Consider the following 18,645-nt stretch of genomic DNA (forward strand, 5'->3'; position numbering starts at 1 on the left):
TGCAGCCCACTGCAGGACAATAAACCGCACCAGTCAATTATATTTTATTTAGGCTACGACATGTTTGCTGAAGCTTCAAGTAATAAACATGGGTTTATTGGATTGCATTAATCAAGACAACACAAAACAATTTGAAATGACAATGTACAAGTCAACGGGAAGATAATTGCACGTACAGCTAATTAGAGCTCACAGTGTTTGTTATATATATATATAGAAAACATGACAAGCAGGGGCTATACACACAGTATCTGTGTATGTATGCATTTGAGCTGCAGAATTCAAGTAAGATAGCTCATCGGGTTTATTCTTAAATAGATATATTATTGTATTGCTATGCACCTCGCAATCAAAGACAGCCGTGTGGCTTCAATGCTGTAGCACACGACAGTGTAGAGCTTCAGTATTTTAGCAGCGCAAACAATATATCAAGAACATTGTACTCTGTGGTGGTTGTAATGATTCCACGCTGTATTTGAACTTCTGTGATGTTACACAGGAAGATCTTCTGTAGGAAATGTCATGTACGATGGATAGTATGCTAGTGTAGGTGAGTGGTGTGTGGGATTATTCAAATCGCTCCACATATGAACGAGGAGCACATCTTGTTTATGACTGTTCTGTGCACCTCATACTGCTCCTGTTATTTCCGCGGTATATGGTCATGTGGAAATCCAGTTCAGGTATTCAACATGACTTTGGGTACAGGATGATTTAAAACTTTAATATACCAGGCAGTGTTGTGTTAAATTGACACCCACAACTATCTAGTCATTCTTTTGTGAGCGAGTATCTTTTGCCAGCATCCCACGGCACAGCTCAATGTAGCACTGTATTGCTTTGGTGTATTGCAACGTTACATCTCCATTGATGCCGCAGCATTAACAATGTGTTTCTTACACAGTAGTTGAAGTAATATATGCATTCTATAAATTCACAGTATAGAAGATAAGAACATAAGAAAGTTTACAAACGAGAGGAGGCCATTCGGCCCATCTTGCTCGTTTGGTTGTTAGTAGCTTATTGATCCCAGAATTTCATCAAGCAGCTTCTTGAAGGATCCCAGGGTGTCAGCTTCAACAACATTACTGGGGAGTTGCACAGGAGACACTGGAGCAACAGCATTCTGCGCTTGGACCAGTGCCCAGAAATGTCATCCGCAGATAAGCACCCACCCCTGTTACGTATGACAAAAGTCCTTTTCATTGCCACTAGTGGGCGTTGTTTCACAGCCCCTTTCCCACCAACACCAGCGGCATCAGTTTCATGTCATAAAATCTTATAAAATAAAGTACTACCTATTATACTGTGTATGTGTAATATATATATATATATATATATATATATATATATATATATATATATATATATATATATATATATCAAACTGACAGTGATTTATTAACAACGCCCCGTATTATTACAGGAGAAAATGTGAAATCATCACTCTGGACAATGTCCTAGCAAACTGAAATCAAAGAATTCTCATGCCCAAGGCTCCATGCAGTGCATTAATTATGAATCACAGTATCTGAGCGGTAGGTTTGCACACTTGAAGCTTGAGTACTTAAGAAAGCACAATATGAATATGTATTTGCACATGACTTCACTGTGAAAACACTGGCATCAATCAGATCAGGAAAGCAAATAGGAACAAACCTAGTCAGATAAAGACTAAGGATTTGTTGAAACAGAAAATGTTGACATTTCTGACCCTTTTTAGCTAGCAGCAGGCACTTTTGTTCCAGTTATCAAATACCACAGAGCTATGTGCTTTAGTTGCTACATGCTTGTACTACCTAAATGCTACTGACACCCAGCAGTACATATCTCGTCAAATTAAGAAGTAAACTGCATAATAGTACCCAGTAAAATTAGATGACTGTGTGCAATTACCAAGTTATATGGATATTACTAAATAGCCTGTGATCCTTTTGAAGAACATGTTTTATTAGACATGGGGGTGGGTTGGGGTTAGGGTAAGCTTACTGTTCATATTTGTTTTCTGCATTTCTGACTACTTCATCACAAAGCTGCATTGTAGGAAACAGTTCAGCGGAACTCTTGCAGAAAGACAATCCTGGAAAGGAAAGGGTTAACTGCCCTGGGTATCGCCTGTTAAGCAGTGCAATGAGTCCAGCTGGTCTCAGTCCTGTCCCTGCTGCATGCCAAAACCCATTCCACTTTATAGCAGGCATTCTAGATTAGCATAGTAAACATTAAAGAGTGTTCTTGGTCATTTGTGACTTGGCTGGGTTCCGGGCCCATGCTGACTGTTAAAAGGCCAGTGCATTAAGGCAATGCATTTTACCAGCTTGGGCTTCACTTGCAATAAGTGTTCCTTCAGCGCTGAGATAAGCTCATAATAAGTGGTTCTTGATCTTGAGGGAGACTCGTAAGAGTAAGAAGTCATTGAAGCTACTCAGAAAGGCAGACAACTCTTGAAACTCCAAATGTGAAAGTACGCCTGTATTTTAACCTGTTTTAGCCTGTATCCGTGGTTTCTTATGATGTATTTCTTACATCCACTGGAGGCAGTGTTGCAGAGGGACAGGTTAGTTGTTTACACTGTGGTGTGCCAGGTGTTCTTAAAGGTTAGACACGATGCTGAGAGTTCTTGTGAGGCCACAGTCACCACAGTGTAGTGACTGAAACAGAAGATGACAGTGAATCTCCCAAAGAAGAACAAATTAGATAAGATGATCCTGGTATTTCACTCCTATACTTTGCACAATACAAAATGATGGAGTTAATGCTATTGTGATTCATTTGTATCTGTTCAGTCACCCAAGAGACATTCTGTATATGGCTTATAAATAAATGATCAAATTAAAAACAACAGAGTGCACAGAATGCCAGGTGTCATTTTCTAAACTAAATATGCACTGTGTGTGTGTGTGTGTGTATATATATATATAGTCAGTGTACAGTATATATGTATATTAATAAAACACAGTGCATTCCGATGGTCTGAGAGAGACTCATCTTCGGTCTCTGTTCAGGAGTGGACAGTTATTCAATTTAGGAATTTCCATAAAAAATCGTGCCGATCAGCAATTTATTCAACTCCCCTGAGAACAATTTAGCTCCCAGAATGAAGTATCTTCAATGTGCTGATTTATTTATACTGCAAATTTGCATTTAAAAAGAGATATTCATCAACAGTCCTCCTCGCTGCTACATGGACAGCGCGTATTCTAGCCGCTGTGCTTCATAAAATCCACTAGGTTTTGTTGTCTCCAGCATATCTTTGCCTATACTCTTAAACTGTTACTGGATATTATTATCGACCATTGTTTTAATAGTCTTTACTTAATGTCTAGGAAACAATATTGTAAAGGCTTATAATTGGTCAAATGATCTGTCACAGATCATAATAACTTAAACAGATGTGAAATGATCCGTGACATTACATCAGGTTCCTAAATCATAATTTCCTTATTGTTTATCGTTGTGTTATGCTGCTGCTCTCCTTTTTATAGTGGTTTTAAAGAAGCATTTAATAACCAAAGCTGTGATAATCGCGATCATTAATGTGTAATATGCAAAAGCTGAAAAACACACCAGTTTAGGACAGCAGCTTCATATATCCCCAGCACCCACTATTTATTTTCTGAGCTTGACAAATGAAAGTGTGAATTCGTTTAAAAAAAAAAAAAAAAAAAAACCCAGCCTTTGTCAGATAATCTTTATCATGATATTCTTCCAGACAGTTATCGATGGCTAAAAACATTTAACGCTCTACCCAAGTGGTTCAGGGATTATATCAGTGATTTATAATGCTAACAATTAAAATGTGAAAAGCGATTACTGTGTGGTATCCATTAAAACGTCCTCAGCCCTCATTAAGGTCTTGCAGTGATGGCTATGGGAGTAGCACTGATGTGCTAATTCCAGTCTTTGCTGTCTGGACACTCTCCATCATCTTACCAGACCTTCCCTGCATCCCTTCTTTTAGCAACCACTTTCCTGTTTTTTTTTGCTTTTCAGGGTGAATCAAGCTGCTAAGTGTTCAGCCCAGCAAATGATTTTTTTTCCCAATTAATCACTCTTTCTGGCTGTCTATTTGGGACCTTCCCTCGAGGCACAAGCCAGGGGATATAGTGTGTTGAAACAGGGCCAGCCAAGCAGTTCCACTCTCTGAGCAAGAGTTATTTTAGAGTAATAGTTTTCGTTTATTTTCCCCAAACATTGAAACTTAATGATTAAACATTTCGGAATGCTTAAATGTTAATATATTGGGAATGTTTTCAGAAAAGCTAAAAAAAAAGTAGCTCTCTAACACTTTTTATAAGTGACTGCAACACATATCTGTGTAAAGACTGTGTACTGTATAGCAGTGAATAAGATCATTCCATCGGGTGGGTCCACAGCAACTCTGACTCATGTTTTTTTGTGTTTTGAACAGAATGTACTGTACAAACAGGGCCAGGAAACCCAAGGCTTTTATTTTATTCTTAGTTGTTTTTTTTTCTATTTCGCAATCAAAACTGCAATTTTTTAATTAGATTTTAGTTTTAGACTCCTTTTAGTTGTTCAAAATTTTCAATTACAACCACATTTTAATCTCTTTTTACATTTCTGTTTTATTAAATTGTGTGTTAGACTGTTTTTAATTCAAAGGTTTAATTGTTAGTTGTATGTGTGTGAAGTGTTTGGGATCCTTGTGATGAGAGGCGCTATAGAAATGTGAATTGTTGTTGTTGTTGCTGCTGCTTCTTTGGAATGTCCTTGTAGTGATGTCAGTCACCAGGATCCTCTCTCTTCCCATCCTCACCCTTGTGTCTCCCAGTACCAAGACTGACAGGGAGTGAGATCTCCTCAAGTGGATGATTGACTTACTGTAGGCAGATACTCTTAGATTAGCTGAGATTCAAGCCCAAGATGACAAGAGGGCAAAGGCATTAGGTATCTGTGGATGTTTACCAACATCTACTAAATTAGGGGCATGTGAACTGGCATTAGGTGATTCAGGAGTGTCACGTCTGCAGTGTGGCTGTTAAAATTCCAGGGGTGAAATCTTCAAGTCCACACATAAAGTAAAGACAGTAACAGTCTTCTGTGTCAGAACCTATTAAGGTCTCCTTGGCCGCTGAAAAGAACCCTGAGCTGGAGTTTATTGCCTCCTGCTAGCTTCCTAATAAATTGATGGATGAACTGGTTTCATCTCTGAATTGAATGGAAATACAGAAATGAGAGACTTTTACAGGGTCTGTTGCGGATCCTTAAAGATGTTTTATGGGATGAATCCCACACAATCGGGCTGAATGGCCGTGTAGGGCCAGGCATCAGGAGTCTGAGGCTTGCTTTCTTTTCTTACAGACTTTTCATTGATTTTTTGATTTTTTCACAATTTACAGTATGGTATGTTTTCAAAGTTCCTTCTGTTGTATAATTTTGGTTCTTTAACCTTCATTCATTCAGTCATTTCAGTGATTCAGATTTCTATTGGAACACTGTTGGAAAGAATGAATACTATATTAAGATATAAAGGACAGTAGCATAGAACTCCCTTACCAAAACTTTGCAAGCTTTTTATGAACAATTATGTTTTTCGAACATTATTAATTAACAGCGGCTATTTTAATAATTTAGACATATATACGGTGTATAGTGACGGAATTTAGATTATTAAAATAGACTCCAATGCTGATTGAATTTGTTAAATATGTTATTCTCAGTTAAGAATGATAAGTATTGATGATAGAATTGCGAGTAAGTGCTGATTCGATAGATGTGTTTTCTTATCCTCAATCGTATTTGCTTATATCCTTGACGCAGTGATTTAAACAGAGGTGGATCTAAGTACCACCACATATTTTAGATATAGAGATTAAAATTGGGCCCGCCATTGTGTACCATGGGTATGAACTCGCATGTGTACATTGAGGTTGTGTGGTCCAGTGGTTAAAGAAAGGGGCTAGTAACCAGGAGGTCCCCGGTTCAAATTCCACCTCAGCCACTGACTCATTGTGTGACCCTGAGCAAGTCACTTAACCTCCTTGTGCTCCGTCTTTTGGGTGAGATGTAGTTGTAAGTGACTTTGCAGCTGATGCATAGTTCACACACCTTAGTCTCTGTAAGTCACCTTGGATAAAGGCGTCTGCTAAATAAACAAATAATATAATTGTTTGGAACGAATAAGACCTTCACTATAAGACTTTCCTAGCTCCTTGGGAATCAGGGGTTGTGGTTTAGTGTACCTGTCTGAGAGACGTCAGAGATCAGTTTGGTGGACTGGTTCGTGGTAGTATTTCGTCAAGTGCTTTTTAGCTTATTAACTTTACTGGTGCCATGTGGAGGAATGCCAGTTATCAGAAGGTTTCTATAATTGAAACGCTTGCTCTCTTCAAAGCGATAAAAAAGTCCTTCTTCCTCTGTAATCTTTTTGCACACTCAGACAGCGTTGCCTGGTTTATAGGCTGAACAACACAGTATTCTCAAATACACATTTTTATCTAGATGCTTTGGAAGCCAGACAGACCTTTATTCTGTGAATCTGTGAATTATGTGCGCAGATTAGTAGCTTCCTATTATAGCAAGGGAATTGTAAAATTATTTTAGAAGCAAGCTGTATTTTTTTTTTACACTGGAATATATCCTCAGAAGTTGCAAAGTTGCTGGAGGGCTGGGTTTGACTAGCAAGTGAAAAGAATTTGGTTATCTCAGTTTATTGTAATAATAAACACTAAAGCCACTACTTAATTTATCACAGTTGGCCGTGGGCAATGTTTGAGGCAAGATAGGTGGTGGGTTTGGATGGGCATGAAGACTGAACTGCTCTGTGAATTGAACTTCATCACAAGCAATGTAAATCAAGGGAAAAGTAAAGCACAATATTAGCCTGGACTTGGAGACATCAGCTTTTTGTTCCTAGATCAATAAATCGGGGAGTCCACCCGCAGACGCTGTGTAAATGTCTCGCCTCCTGAGGTGAAAACCGTAATGAAGGTGGACACAATCTGAAAGGTTGAAAAAGGGACCAGGGTCTGAAACAGAGAAGGATCACAAATCATTTTGTTTTGACAGGTTACCGCGTGGGAAATCAGGTCAGAAGGCCTTACCCTTACTCCTGTCTCATTAGCATATGCATCCCTCTTTTGGAAGTGGACGGCTTTACATTTCAATATGTAATTTAAAAAGTGTTGCCGGAGACAGGCAGGCTGTGTTACTCCCATCAGACTGGATGTCAAACGTGGCCTTTCAGTTTGATGGTATTTTATACAGGTTCATCCTTGATTATTCCTGCTCATTACTGAAGACACTCTGTGTCCATTCCTGGTTATAATAGATGGATTCAAACTATTACCCACTGCATGTAATCCTGAGCTGAGCCCCACTCATAGTCTTTTACTGCAACCCTTGTTGTTTGATTCTGGTCTGTATCTGACTGGTCTGTGATTATACTATACAACACAGCAAACAAAGCTCACTGTTGATCTGGCTCTCATTAATCGCACCTCAATCTTCATGTTTGCTTGCTCTACGGAATGGATAACTGGCTGAATTGCTGTCGGTTTTGCTTGCATTACCTGTTTACATCCCTTAGGCTGCTGAGAGCTGTGCTGGTCTTGATGGTACCGCAGTGTAATGGTGATAATGATGCTGCCGTGCTGTGTTCCTCTTTAATAATGGAACTCCCTCATTCAAATATTGACTCGGGAGTTCCATTACCACCTTGTTACACGCCACAGCAACACCATTATCCCCTCAATAGATATTTTCTCTTGTACAAATATGTCTGTGTTTGGCTTTAGACAACTCAATCAAGAAGGATTTCATTTTGTAAAAGACTCTCAACAGAATGTTTTATTCTTGATGGTTCAGACTCCTGCTGTTGGATGTTTTTTAGAGGAGACCGTTACTAATCCTGCCTTTAACTACTGCTGAGTAACTCTAGACCAGCTTTGTTTGCATACAGATAAAAATAGATACATACTGTACTTTGGACCCAGTTTGTGCCTATGTTAGGGGTTTTCTGGCTGTACTAAATATAGCTAGTGCTGCTTTTTTATCTCTTTAGCTGATAACTAAAACAATAAAACCTCTTTAGTGTTCTGAATTCGCTTTTTACAGGAAAGACAGAACACGTCATCTACTATAATAATCGAAATTATGTTTGTATAGTTTATTTATTTATTTTTTTAAAGTATGTCCCAGTCCTAAAATTCTAGGTGATGCAAAACTTTTGGCCACAGCTGTACTGTGTATGTGTTGTGCTGTATTTAAAAAGTGATACATGCAAACGTTTAAAATTATTTTCCATTAGGTGCATTTATTGCCTTACAGTAAGTGTACAGGTCACGGCCAAACAACTGATTTAGAGGGAGAATTAAGCTGATTTATTGTTTGCTGTAAAACTGGCAGCATTTAACACACAAAGAGCAAATGCACTTTGAATTTGACTCTGGGAATTTATTGGTTGCTATTTTGAGAACAGATTTAAATAGCTGTAATGAAAGTTGTCATCATTTTGTTGTTTATTGCGTATATATTCCTGGAACACACAGGGGTGTGTTTGGGGGTTATGTAATCCGGAACATGCTGGTCACTTCACTTGAGATAAACCACGGGAGATTGAAATCCTGTCATCATGTAAATCATTCAAATATAAACCTTCCTGAGCTTTTTCATATTGTACAGACAGAAATAAACCAGAGACAAAACAGTCACTGTTGAACGATTTTAATAACCTTGATTGAATTATTTAGATCCGTCACTGTATAAGCCAATTGAATATACCCCATATTCTTAAAGAGTTAGTTATTATTATTATTATTATTATTTCTTAGCAGATGTTGCTTCAAATGTCATTTTAATTGCATTTGTATATTTCCCTTACTGTTTGTTTTGAAGTCAGTAGTCCTGGGTTGTGTTTCTTCAATATATTCTCATAATGGGGGTCCCTCAGTCTAGAAGGATTTTATACAGGTTTCCCTGTCACCAATATTAAAATGGCCACCATCAAATCTTTTCACTCACGTGTGGACATTATTAAACTGATTTGAGAAATTAGCTTTTTTTTTCAACATTTTCTTTATTAACATTTTTGCTTTGGCCAATGTACAGAAAAAGACAAAACCGAAAAAAAAAAAATACTGACAAACAACATCAAATGAAAGATTATGTAAACTCTCAACACAATAAAATAGACATAGAAAACATATTCATATAGATACAGTATACAGTACATATCCATGTACATGCACATACATAAAAAACAAAACAAAGACAAGATAACACAAGATTTAAAGTAATAATAATAATAATAATACAATAAATAGGCATGAGTTCTAGCCTTTAAGAGATTCCGGACTTATACCCCTAGCCTCCTCCAGGTCATACCACACAGACCATTTAATAGAGACTGAACTTTTTCATCGCCTCAATATTTAAAGGGTTCCAAATATTCAAAAGTAATTTGCTTTTGAAGATCACCTTCTTAATCCATGATTTAATCTTTAAAAACAGGGTTTAATGATCTGGAATTAACCTCATCTGAACCAGATTGCTTTATCAAAAGGGCATTTATTGCCTTCCTAAATAGCTTCCCCTATCGCACCTTGTAACCTTTGCTGTGATTCAGCAGCTCTTTTCGATAGAGGCAGGAGGAACATGTGTTTATCAGGCAAACTAAATGGAACATGCCCTTTTGATCACAATGATCTTTGCTTTCTTTGAAGGGAAGTCTAGTGAGAGTCGGCGGCAATGCTTGAATAGCTGCTAGACCCATTTGTATAGTAATTGTTGACTTTGCTGGGTCTTCACCACTTTAGAACAGATGTTACACCTCTCATCTATTGTGGACCTTGGTTAAGAGGTGCTTATGGTACATCCTGGTCACCTGCATTTGCTGACACCTGTAATGCATGTAGTTGACATTAGTTTCCATCCCATATACCCCTTATAAAACTATGCCAGTGTATTAATTTCTGTAATCCACTGGGTGTCTTTTGACCTGTAGTATGCTGCACCAATTTAATATAATGAGATACTGTGCCATTGCTGTGAACCTAGCCTGTCCATGGCACAAATAATTGAATGCATTTTATGCATTTCATGAGGGTGGCCAATCCTGATTGTGTGTCTTTGCAGACCAGGACATCGGGGAACCTTTGGGGGTCTATTAATGTCTTTTGCACCGATAATGTGCTTTTTGTGTAGTGCTTTGGAAATGTTTCATTCTTTTCCATTATACTTTGCAGTGAAGACGGTAACACAGTAAAAGATTCAGCACTGCTTTCCCATTCATCGTCATCAAGAATAAGTTTAGGACAGTGAAAAACTAATTCAAACACGTCCCTCACGATTGGTTAATCAACACTTTGCCGCTGCAGAGATGCCTAGAGATGGATTACCCATTCTATATAAACTTCAACTGACGCTTTCAAACATTTGTGTTCAGACCCCCCGAAAAAGGAAAGAGGACTCCAGGCATCCTAGATCGACTGACTCCTCCCAGGTCTCAGCATCGGTTAGGAATGCAGGAAGCAGGTGCATTCAGAATATTGCTACAGTGTCATCATTTAAATGCAATTTAATCAGTAAGTCGTTATGAGTGTCCAGATTCATATCCCCCCGAACTCAAAGCCAATTAATCATTGTCCCTCTAATGCCTTCACTTACCATACAGTAATAGCTGCATATATTTTATATTTTATAGCATATATTTTATTTGCAGTTTCAAATATGCTGTGGAACCTCTTCATCTGTACACCAACTGTGACCATAAAACTATTTCATCCATAACTATAAATGGTTGTATATAGAACTACAAACCTATAAAGTCAATGACATGTGTTTCGACTAGGAGTCTTCCATGTACTGTATTTCTAAAACATGCAATGGTGGTATATGTAGTAATACTAAAAGAAACTTACACAATTCAACGATAAACGTAGACTTGAAAACGTTCTGGTTGTCTTCAAGCATTAAGAAAGTCGAAATGTTTGTCATTGTATTGTATTATAAGTTTATTTTAGTATTGCCACATAGACCTTACTGTGTCAACACTGCAGTGCAGATTCTCCACAGTATCTTTAGAACAAATAACTTTTCGTTGCCATTTTTTTGCTGCTAAAATTTTTTTAAAAAAACAATTCAGGCAAACCAGTTTGGATAACTGTCTGGACCAGCAAACACATGACCTGCTACCTTATCCTGTTCTGTTTCGTTGGTGTTTACAGTGGATGACTATGTGGCTAATGACTCGCAAAAGTGCCTGGCTGGCCGTTTGAAACGAAAACCACAAGTCATGAAACCTTCTAATGAAAAGACAGGCATTTTTAATGTGGTAGTACTTTGTGTAGCAGAGTGTGTGTGTGTGTCTGTGTTTTGAGTCATTTATTTGTGATGATAAGTAGGTTTTCAACTTGCCAATCAGATATGCTTGTGCTCAAAGCGGCGGTAATTTATTCATTTGTTTTCTGCTTCAGGGCTTTCGCCAGCTTCGGTCCAGGCTGATTAATTAAAGTTGTACTCTCTGTGACAAACTATTTCAGGAGAGTCGTTTCAAATTCAGGATGCTGTAGCTTAGAGGCTCTTGTGTTTATTTCTTGCATCGTTTTTAATTAGCGCTAATTGATTGTGGACTTGCTTCAGGGATCGGAGGTGCAAACCTGTCTCAGACAGGACTGGCTACAAACAGGACTCCTTAATCACCCCCAGCGATGCTCTGAGATATCTTTTGTGGTAAGGCTTCACTGTAATATCCTCAAGTTCATGTGTTTTGCAGTGTCATGGGAACAATGTATGTGAGAAACGTCAAACAGCACCTCAAACCAGGAAGTGTCAGCACTTTGAATCACAGTCCATTATGCAGCGTAACTTCATGTAATTCATTTCTATGCAAAGTTTTATTGAATTCAGCTGAGCTGTTCCCATCCTTATTACAGTCACTTATATGTAGACTACTGTATGTGTTCTGTGAAAGTGTTTATTTATAACTTGAATTCTCATCAGTAGAGAATTCGATAAGAAAATAGCTGAAATGTCTCGGCTGATGCATATGAAATACAGAGAGAGACTATAAATGAAAAGTTTTCCAGTTTCTCTAATGGGTTTCTTTGAGGCTGTATTTGTTCAGACAGTTATTAAACATGCATATTAATCTTTAGTGGCAGTGGCAATAATATCTTTAATGGAAATAAGACCAAATATTGTGGTTTTGGTAATATGAAACAGGCTAAAATATCTGTACATCTTAATTTGTTCTTCCTCTGGCATTTTTTTAATAATTACGTTTTGATGAAAATGCCAATTTCAGGAGTTTAAACTTTATTTAGTATTCATTCTGCTCTGAATGGAAGGTTGAACAGTTTCAAGCAGAAATACCTGCACTGAATACTAATTCCATCACATACTGTGTTAGAGCTAATGGCATTGCTATCTTGAGGGCTCTTAAAGTGTCTCGTTTATGTTTTGGTATATTTTCTTTTATACCACGTACACAAAGCCTTGCAGGAAAACCATGCAGAGCAGATTACAAAAATATACCCATGACTGTCTGCTTTTGTTTTGGTGATATTGCAGGCATTGTAGATGTTCACACCTAAAATACACCAGGCACGTTTCACATGTGGAAGTAGCCTAGATAGTAAACAGCTACTAATAGGGTTCTAACCAGCAGTGTGGAAGTCCTTGATGATTATATTTAGTTCCATACTTGTAGTAGATTTAGAAGAATTATCCCACCAATGAACCAGAAGATTAATGAACTCATTAGACGAGTTGCTTTGAGGCTGTTATTTGTGACCTCTTTGTGAAAACAGACCCCTTTTAAACAAGTTCACGTTCACTTCACTCTTCATCTTGACTGCCAACCAGCTTGAATAAAAAATAAAACTCTGAAAAGAATCATGGATGTATTGTAAGCCCCAGTCCCATCTGGCCCTTACAGCAGAGAGCAGAAAGCAAATAGAAAAGAGGAGGGGGTAAATTAATTTAAGAGCATCTTCATTTCAGCAAAAGGGTGGCAACAAATTGACCCCTCCAAATGCGTGATTATTAATACACACATAACGTGACGTACCCCTCATCAATCACACGGGGCCGGCCGGTGACAAGCGCCCCGTTATTAATAGCACCCGCATAAGCATCCGAACAGATCAAATGATAATTTCATTTTTGATCTGCCATTTTGATGTATTATTTACTGGAAACCATTGAGAGGATGATTCCATCCTCCGAGCAGCTACCTCCCAGCTTCAGAGCCATCCTTCAGGATGTTAACATCTATTTAATGGCGCGAGAGCGACTGCTGAGCATATCTAAGTGTACCGACCAGTGGTGCGTTTGAAGCAGCGCTGCTAACTGTGATGCTTATGAAATAATAATGGAAGAGAAAGCAAGCCGGCACACTTTTCCACTGGCCTCCTTTCAAACTGTCTGAGGATTTCAGTTTGGGGCTTTGCTGTTTGAAAAACAGAGGGAAACAAGAACAACACACAAGCACGTAGGCAGCAACATATCGAAATGCCCTAGTCCTTGGGAATCACACCAGCTATTGTGGGACCCCTTTTGTTGTGCAGCTGTAGCGAACAGATCCAGGTATCACCCTTTTTACATACCGTATATGTATTTATGAAGTGGCCATGAGTGCCTAAACAGACAAATCTGCAACTTTCAACAGGCAGTCCCTCTACCCACTGTCCTTAAAGAGCCAGGCTCCCCAGGGGAGCTAGTACAGTGTTGCATGGAGCAGACTTGCAATGGGAACCGTCATGCTAGAATGGGCACCATTCCATGAAACAGAGCTGATTAGCCATTAGGTTAACCATGTAAGCACTGGCACAGTATAGCAGTATATAGGCTGTTCTGTGGTATCTCTTCTCTGAAACAGGTTTGCTATGGAAGCTCTTTGTTTGCGGTCAGAGTGTTCCAAGTTTATATATTAATACATATTTTTTTAGCAGATCTAATTATTAGAAGGCTGATAAATGTCCAAAAAATATCTGGGAATGCAGGGATTAAAGTCATTTGTTATGTTAAGATGAATGATTTTATGGGTTCATGGAACACACCTAATATTCTGCTGCATCTCTAAAATACAGGTATTGATTTCCATTAATACATTCTGCTGTAACAGATACAGTATTCTGTGCTACAGCAAAATATTGATTAGCCCGACACTTTAAATCTACTGCTTGATCCCCAGTGCGTGAGCATGTGTGCTTCTGACAAATAGGATGCTGTCATTTCATCCATAAAAACATACACAGCACCAGCTCCGTTTGATGCAGTGGTGAGGAAGACCGCCTAGTATAGCCGTGCAGCTAGTTGGAAAGCTTGCTTGACCTGCTTAGCAATGTTCCGGCCCCACCCCTGGGCTGCCTAGCCAGCCGCCCTGCACTGCTGCTCTGACGTCAGGAGGAGGGGGTCATGGAGAAGTCACGCTGCTTCTCCTGTGCTAATGTGCTGCACCAGGGCATTGTGAAGTTCAACAGGCAGTGATGCACAAACATCAAGGTGTTAATCAGATTCTAATGTTGGGATAAGTTAACCAGCATTTGTGTTGAAGGTGAAACATATTTATACAGCGTTCTCAATAAAGATATAGGTGTTTATATACAATGTATTACCATACCAGTTGTGGTTCTTGGTTTTCCAAGTAGACTGGGCATACTAAAAGGGACCATTCTGACAATGAATAAGAGATTAGTTTATGATATAAGCACCGCCTTGCTTGAAATTGATTGCGTTTCTGGGCTATTTTTCATCACTTCAGGCAGCTCCTTCTTATTGGGTATTGTATAGCCAGCTACTATAGGAACTGTTACTCTGTTGTGTATCAGTGACAGCAGCTTTTCTTGTGATGTTTACATTTAAAATGTTGTACATACTGTATGAACAAGCTAGTGTCAAGATTCAAATTAAAATAATCATTGTTGTCTTTCTAAATAAACCTGGGCTTTCAATTAACTTTGTGTAGTGGGACTAATTGGCACAATGGGAAATAATACCTTACCTAATTAGCTAGAAGAGATTACTTGTGTATGATAACAAAATACAGCTTCAGAGATAAAACTTCAGAAAAAAATTCCATTAAAATGCAACAAACTGTAAAAACTGTGCGCAAGTATTTAATATTAAAACGGCTAAACATAAATGCTCAAAACACAGTTTTTATTGAATATAAATTAAATACATGAACAGTGTGCATTCTTTAATGATGAACTGCTTAGCTATTTTGTAAAAATAAATAAATTAAAAAAAAATTATATATATATATATATATATATATAATTTTTTTTATATATATATATATTATGGTGTAATGAAATATCATTTTCTGTTTTTTGTTTTATTTTACTGCTATTATTCTATTTGCACCTGGGGGTTGTATTATAGGGCTGTTATTTTAAAGAGCTAAACTGAATTTCGAATAGCTTGTTCTATATGAAAGACACATACATTCCCTGAGAGTAAGAAGCACATGGCTTACTGAACAAGAAAGAGTCATTACCATGCATACATGAATACAGTTCGAGTCAAACTCAGGATTGTTCAGTGTCCTGGGTGCCTTTCTCCATTTCTACTGTTTTATACAATCTGGTGTTTCTCATCATCATTACCCGGCATACCGCTGAGAATGGGACATCATTAGTCACTGTGCATTTCCGAGGCAGTGCCCCCCCCGCCCCCCCCCCCCCCCCCCCGTCCTGAATTATATTAACGAGACTGTGAAATCTTTATTCTTGGATTTTGGTAAACCCATTTGAAGTGAAGGGGGGGCAGCTCTGCGTGATGAAAAGACCTACTTTCTCTCTTCAGACTAGACAAGGGTTTTGATTCTATTCTATGTTTGAAAATGAAGCATCTCAACCCATTCCAATTATAACGATTCCGCATCCATCCTAAGTACATTTTAATTAAGCCCCTGTCAGGCGTGAATTTTTCTGTCACTGGCTGGTTTTTATCTGTCACTCGAAGCACTGGAACACATTGAAGGGGTACTAATGACACTTGTATTAGTTGCATAATCCCCTCATGCATGTCATACATTTGCCATTATCGCTGTCATATGAATCCTAATAACCCGAGGAACACGATACACCCCGATATAGACCGAGAAGTCAGAACAAAGCCTAATGAAAGGGTCCATACTATTCATTATCAATGTCCAGCTATTGTATAAGGAAATGCATTCCCCTAGTCACTTAAGTGGCAGTTTAATTGGCATTGTTCGAACTAAGATGTACTTTTGAGACAATTTAATGGGCCATATTTCCTAGCAATTTTCTACAAGGAATCAAATGTAATTGTAACAGAACTTGCTGTAAAATAGGGTGGAATGTATCAGCTACGGTTATATAATCAACAGTTATTTACATCCAAACAAATCAAAGTGTGCACCCTTTTTAAATGTTTTTTATTATTATTATTATATTGTAATTATATTTCTTATCACTTACTTGCTTTCATACAATTTACTACCAAGTCTGTGAACAACAAAACCAAAGGCTTCTATAGACACAGATCACAGGCAGAACAGAGGATGGCTATCCACTGCTAACTCATGAGAAGGCCGGGTTCTGTGTGTGAAGGTTCTAGAATGGGACACGTGTAATTGTTGCTGCCTCGCCCTCCTTTTTGTTTCAGACGAGTGCTGTGCTGTGTTCGGGAGGCTGTGCCCTGCTGGCGTTGAGCTCCTTGCTGGCGATCATCACCATTTTCCTTCCCAGTGGGCAGTGTGAGCGGAGGGCGTGCACGCTGGCTGGATACATGCAAACAGCAGCAGGTGAGTGAGAGTCTCCTGGGCCTCTCCTGCAGGTTACCAGGCATTGCGCTTTCCACTCAATTACTAAACTAGTGCCCATGTCTCCAAATATACCATGAGAACTGTTTGAACAATGAGGAAATAAATACAGCCTGGCCAAACATTTGCATCACCTAGAATTTCAGGATTGAGACACAATTTAAAAAAATAAACTATATAAACATAATTTTCAAAAAAAGTCGAGAAAAAAAGTCTACCGGAACCCATAATAGTACAGTATCTCATGTTAGATTTCGAAATGTCACATTTTTAAATTGTCAGTTTTTGGAAAACTACAAAGCGGTATGTAATTCAATATGTTAACGTAACATTATTCAGCAGGTTTCATTTGACTTTGAAGCAAAATGCATTAATTCTATAGGGTGATACAAAACCTTTGGCCATAGCTGTACATGAATATGAACAGTGCTAAAATAGGCAACGTTTCAGAGAAGTGACCACTAGCTAACCCCATGAAAAACACAGTGATCTGTTACCATATTCTGTACATTTCCCCGTATATTAATAAAAGTGTTAGCAGAGGACAGGGAATCTGCCCTATACCTTATGCTACCAATATCCAGAAATAAGGTAATTATAATAATTATAATATTGATAAAATAAAGTTAAACATGTATTTATATTATGCTGTGGCTGCTTTTAGCGGTTATGTGTGAAGATTCAAAATGACTCACAGACCACACAACGACAACGGATACAGCCTCTGAAAACCAGTGAAGCCACAAATGTTGTTTTCAGTGTTGTCTGATTGCTGTGCCATGCTGTTCCTGGAGTACGGACCCAGTGGTGAAATACAAAGGATAAAACACACACACACACACACACACACACACACACACACACACAGCTTTAAGATAATATAACTTGTGGAGAATGAACAAGAAAAGATGCTCAAGTATATAAGAGAATCATGAGCGTATGTATGATGTGCAGTGCTACATGCTGTAGGTAATTGTGACCTACTTTTGCAAGATACTGAGAAGGTTTGTAGTGTGTTATCCTTCAGAGAATATGTTTCAGACCTTATTATTTTGTAGTTTTCCTATGTCTCTATAACCTGAAGTCCATGGTATTATACTGGAGATTAAGCTGCAAGTCAGAAGCAAGTAGCTGAGACCATTTATTAAGTTTATTAATGTTAACCTCCTTCAAATGAATGTACTGGATACCAGCAGGTAGAGTCCACTCACCAGGAATAAGCATTGCTAAGAACCACGGCTGAGTATGTACAGTATGACATTATACCGCAGAGTGATTTACTGTGCGTAGTAAAAAGAACATTGGATCTCTTTATGGCAGGTCAGCGGTTCAGAGGTGCTATGGATTTCTTTAATAAGGAAGCCCGTTCATTTCATAGAAAAGAAGCCCTGCAAGTATTAGGGAGCAACAATTTCGAGGCTTAATGTCCCTTGCATTATAATCCAGTAAATAGGCATATCTCGCTATTTCCTTACCAGAGCGTTCAAATTTATGATTCTAATTACTGCATGTGAAATTATTAATACGGAATTGCACACAGAGGCCTGGATATCTTATTCTTAATTTAAAAAACAGGTCAAAGGGTGAATGAAGGAGCTGGTTGTGTGTCACCGGGGTTCTCAACAGGAATGTTTAATTTACCAGAGTCACAGGCATATTTTAGAGGGGGTTTAGATTTCAGTGTCATGAACACACACACACTCCCCATTGGTGGTTGGGCTGCCGATACAAGAGGTACAGCGATGATCAGTACATCAATCATCAAACAGATAGGTTGAGCTTTGGACTGCTCCTTTGAAAACCTTTCTTGTGTTGGTTGTTTCCTATTTCTGCCTCTGATTTATTATTGTTTTGACACTGCTGGGTGTCCTGTTAGAAACGAGATACAT

General features: G+C 38.4%; 1 protein-coding gene across 1 annotated transcript in view; it reads left to right on the plus strand.

Moving 5' to 3' along the window:
• The window catches only part of LOC117429248 (LHFPL tetraspan subfamily member 7 protein-like), a 69,753-nt gene that overhangs the window by 1,213 nt on the left and 49,895 nt on the right, over nucleotides 1-18,645 (plus strand). The window contains exon 2 of the mRNA XM_034048550.3: nucleotides 16,600-16,738. Within this exon, the coding sequence (XP_033904441.2) occupies nucleotides 16,600-16,738 (139 nt within the window). The remainder of the gene's footprint in view (nucleotides 1-16,599; nucleotides 16,739-18,645) is intronic.

This window comes from Acipenser ruthenus, chromosome 24 (genome assembly GCF_902713425.1).
Source record: "Acipenser ruthenus chromosome 24, fAciRut3.2 maternal haplotype, whole genome shotgun sequence".
NCBI lineage: Eukaryota > Metazoa > Chordata > Actinopteri > Acipenseriformes > Acipenseridae > Acipenser > Acipenser ruthenus.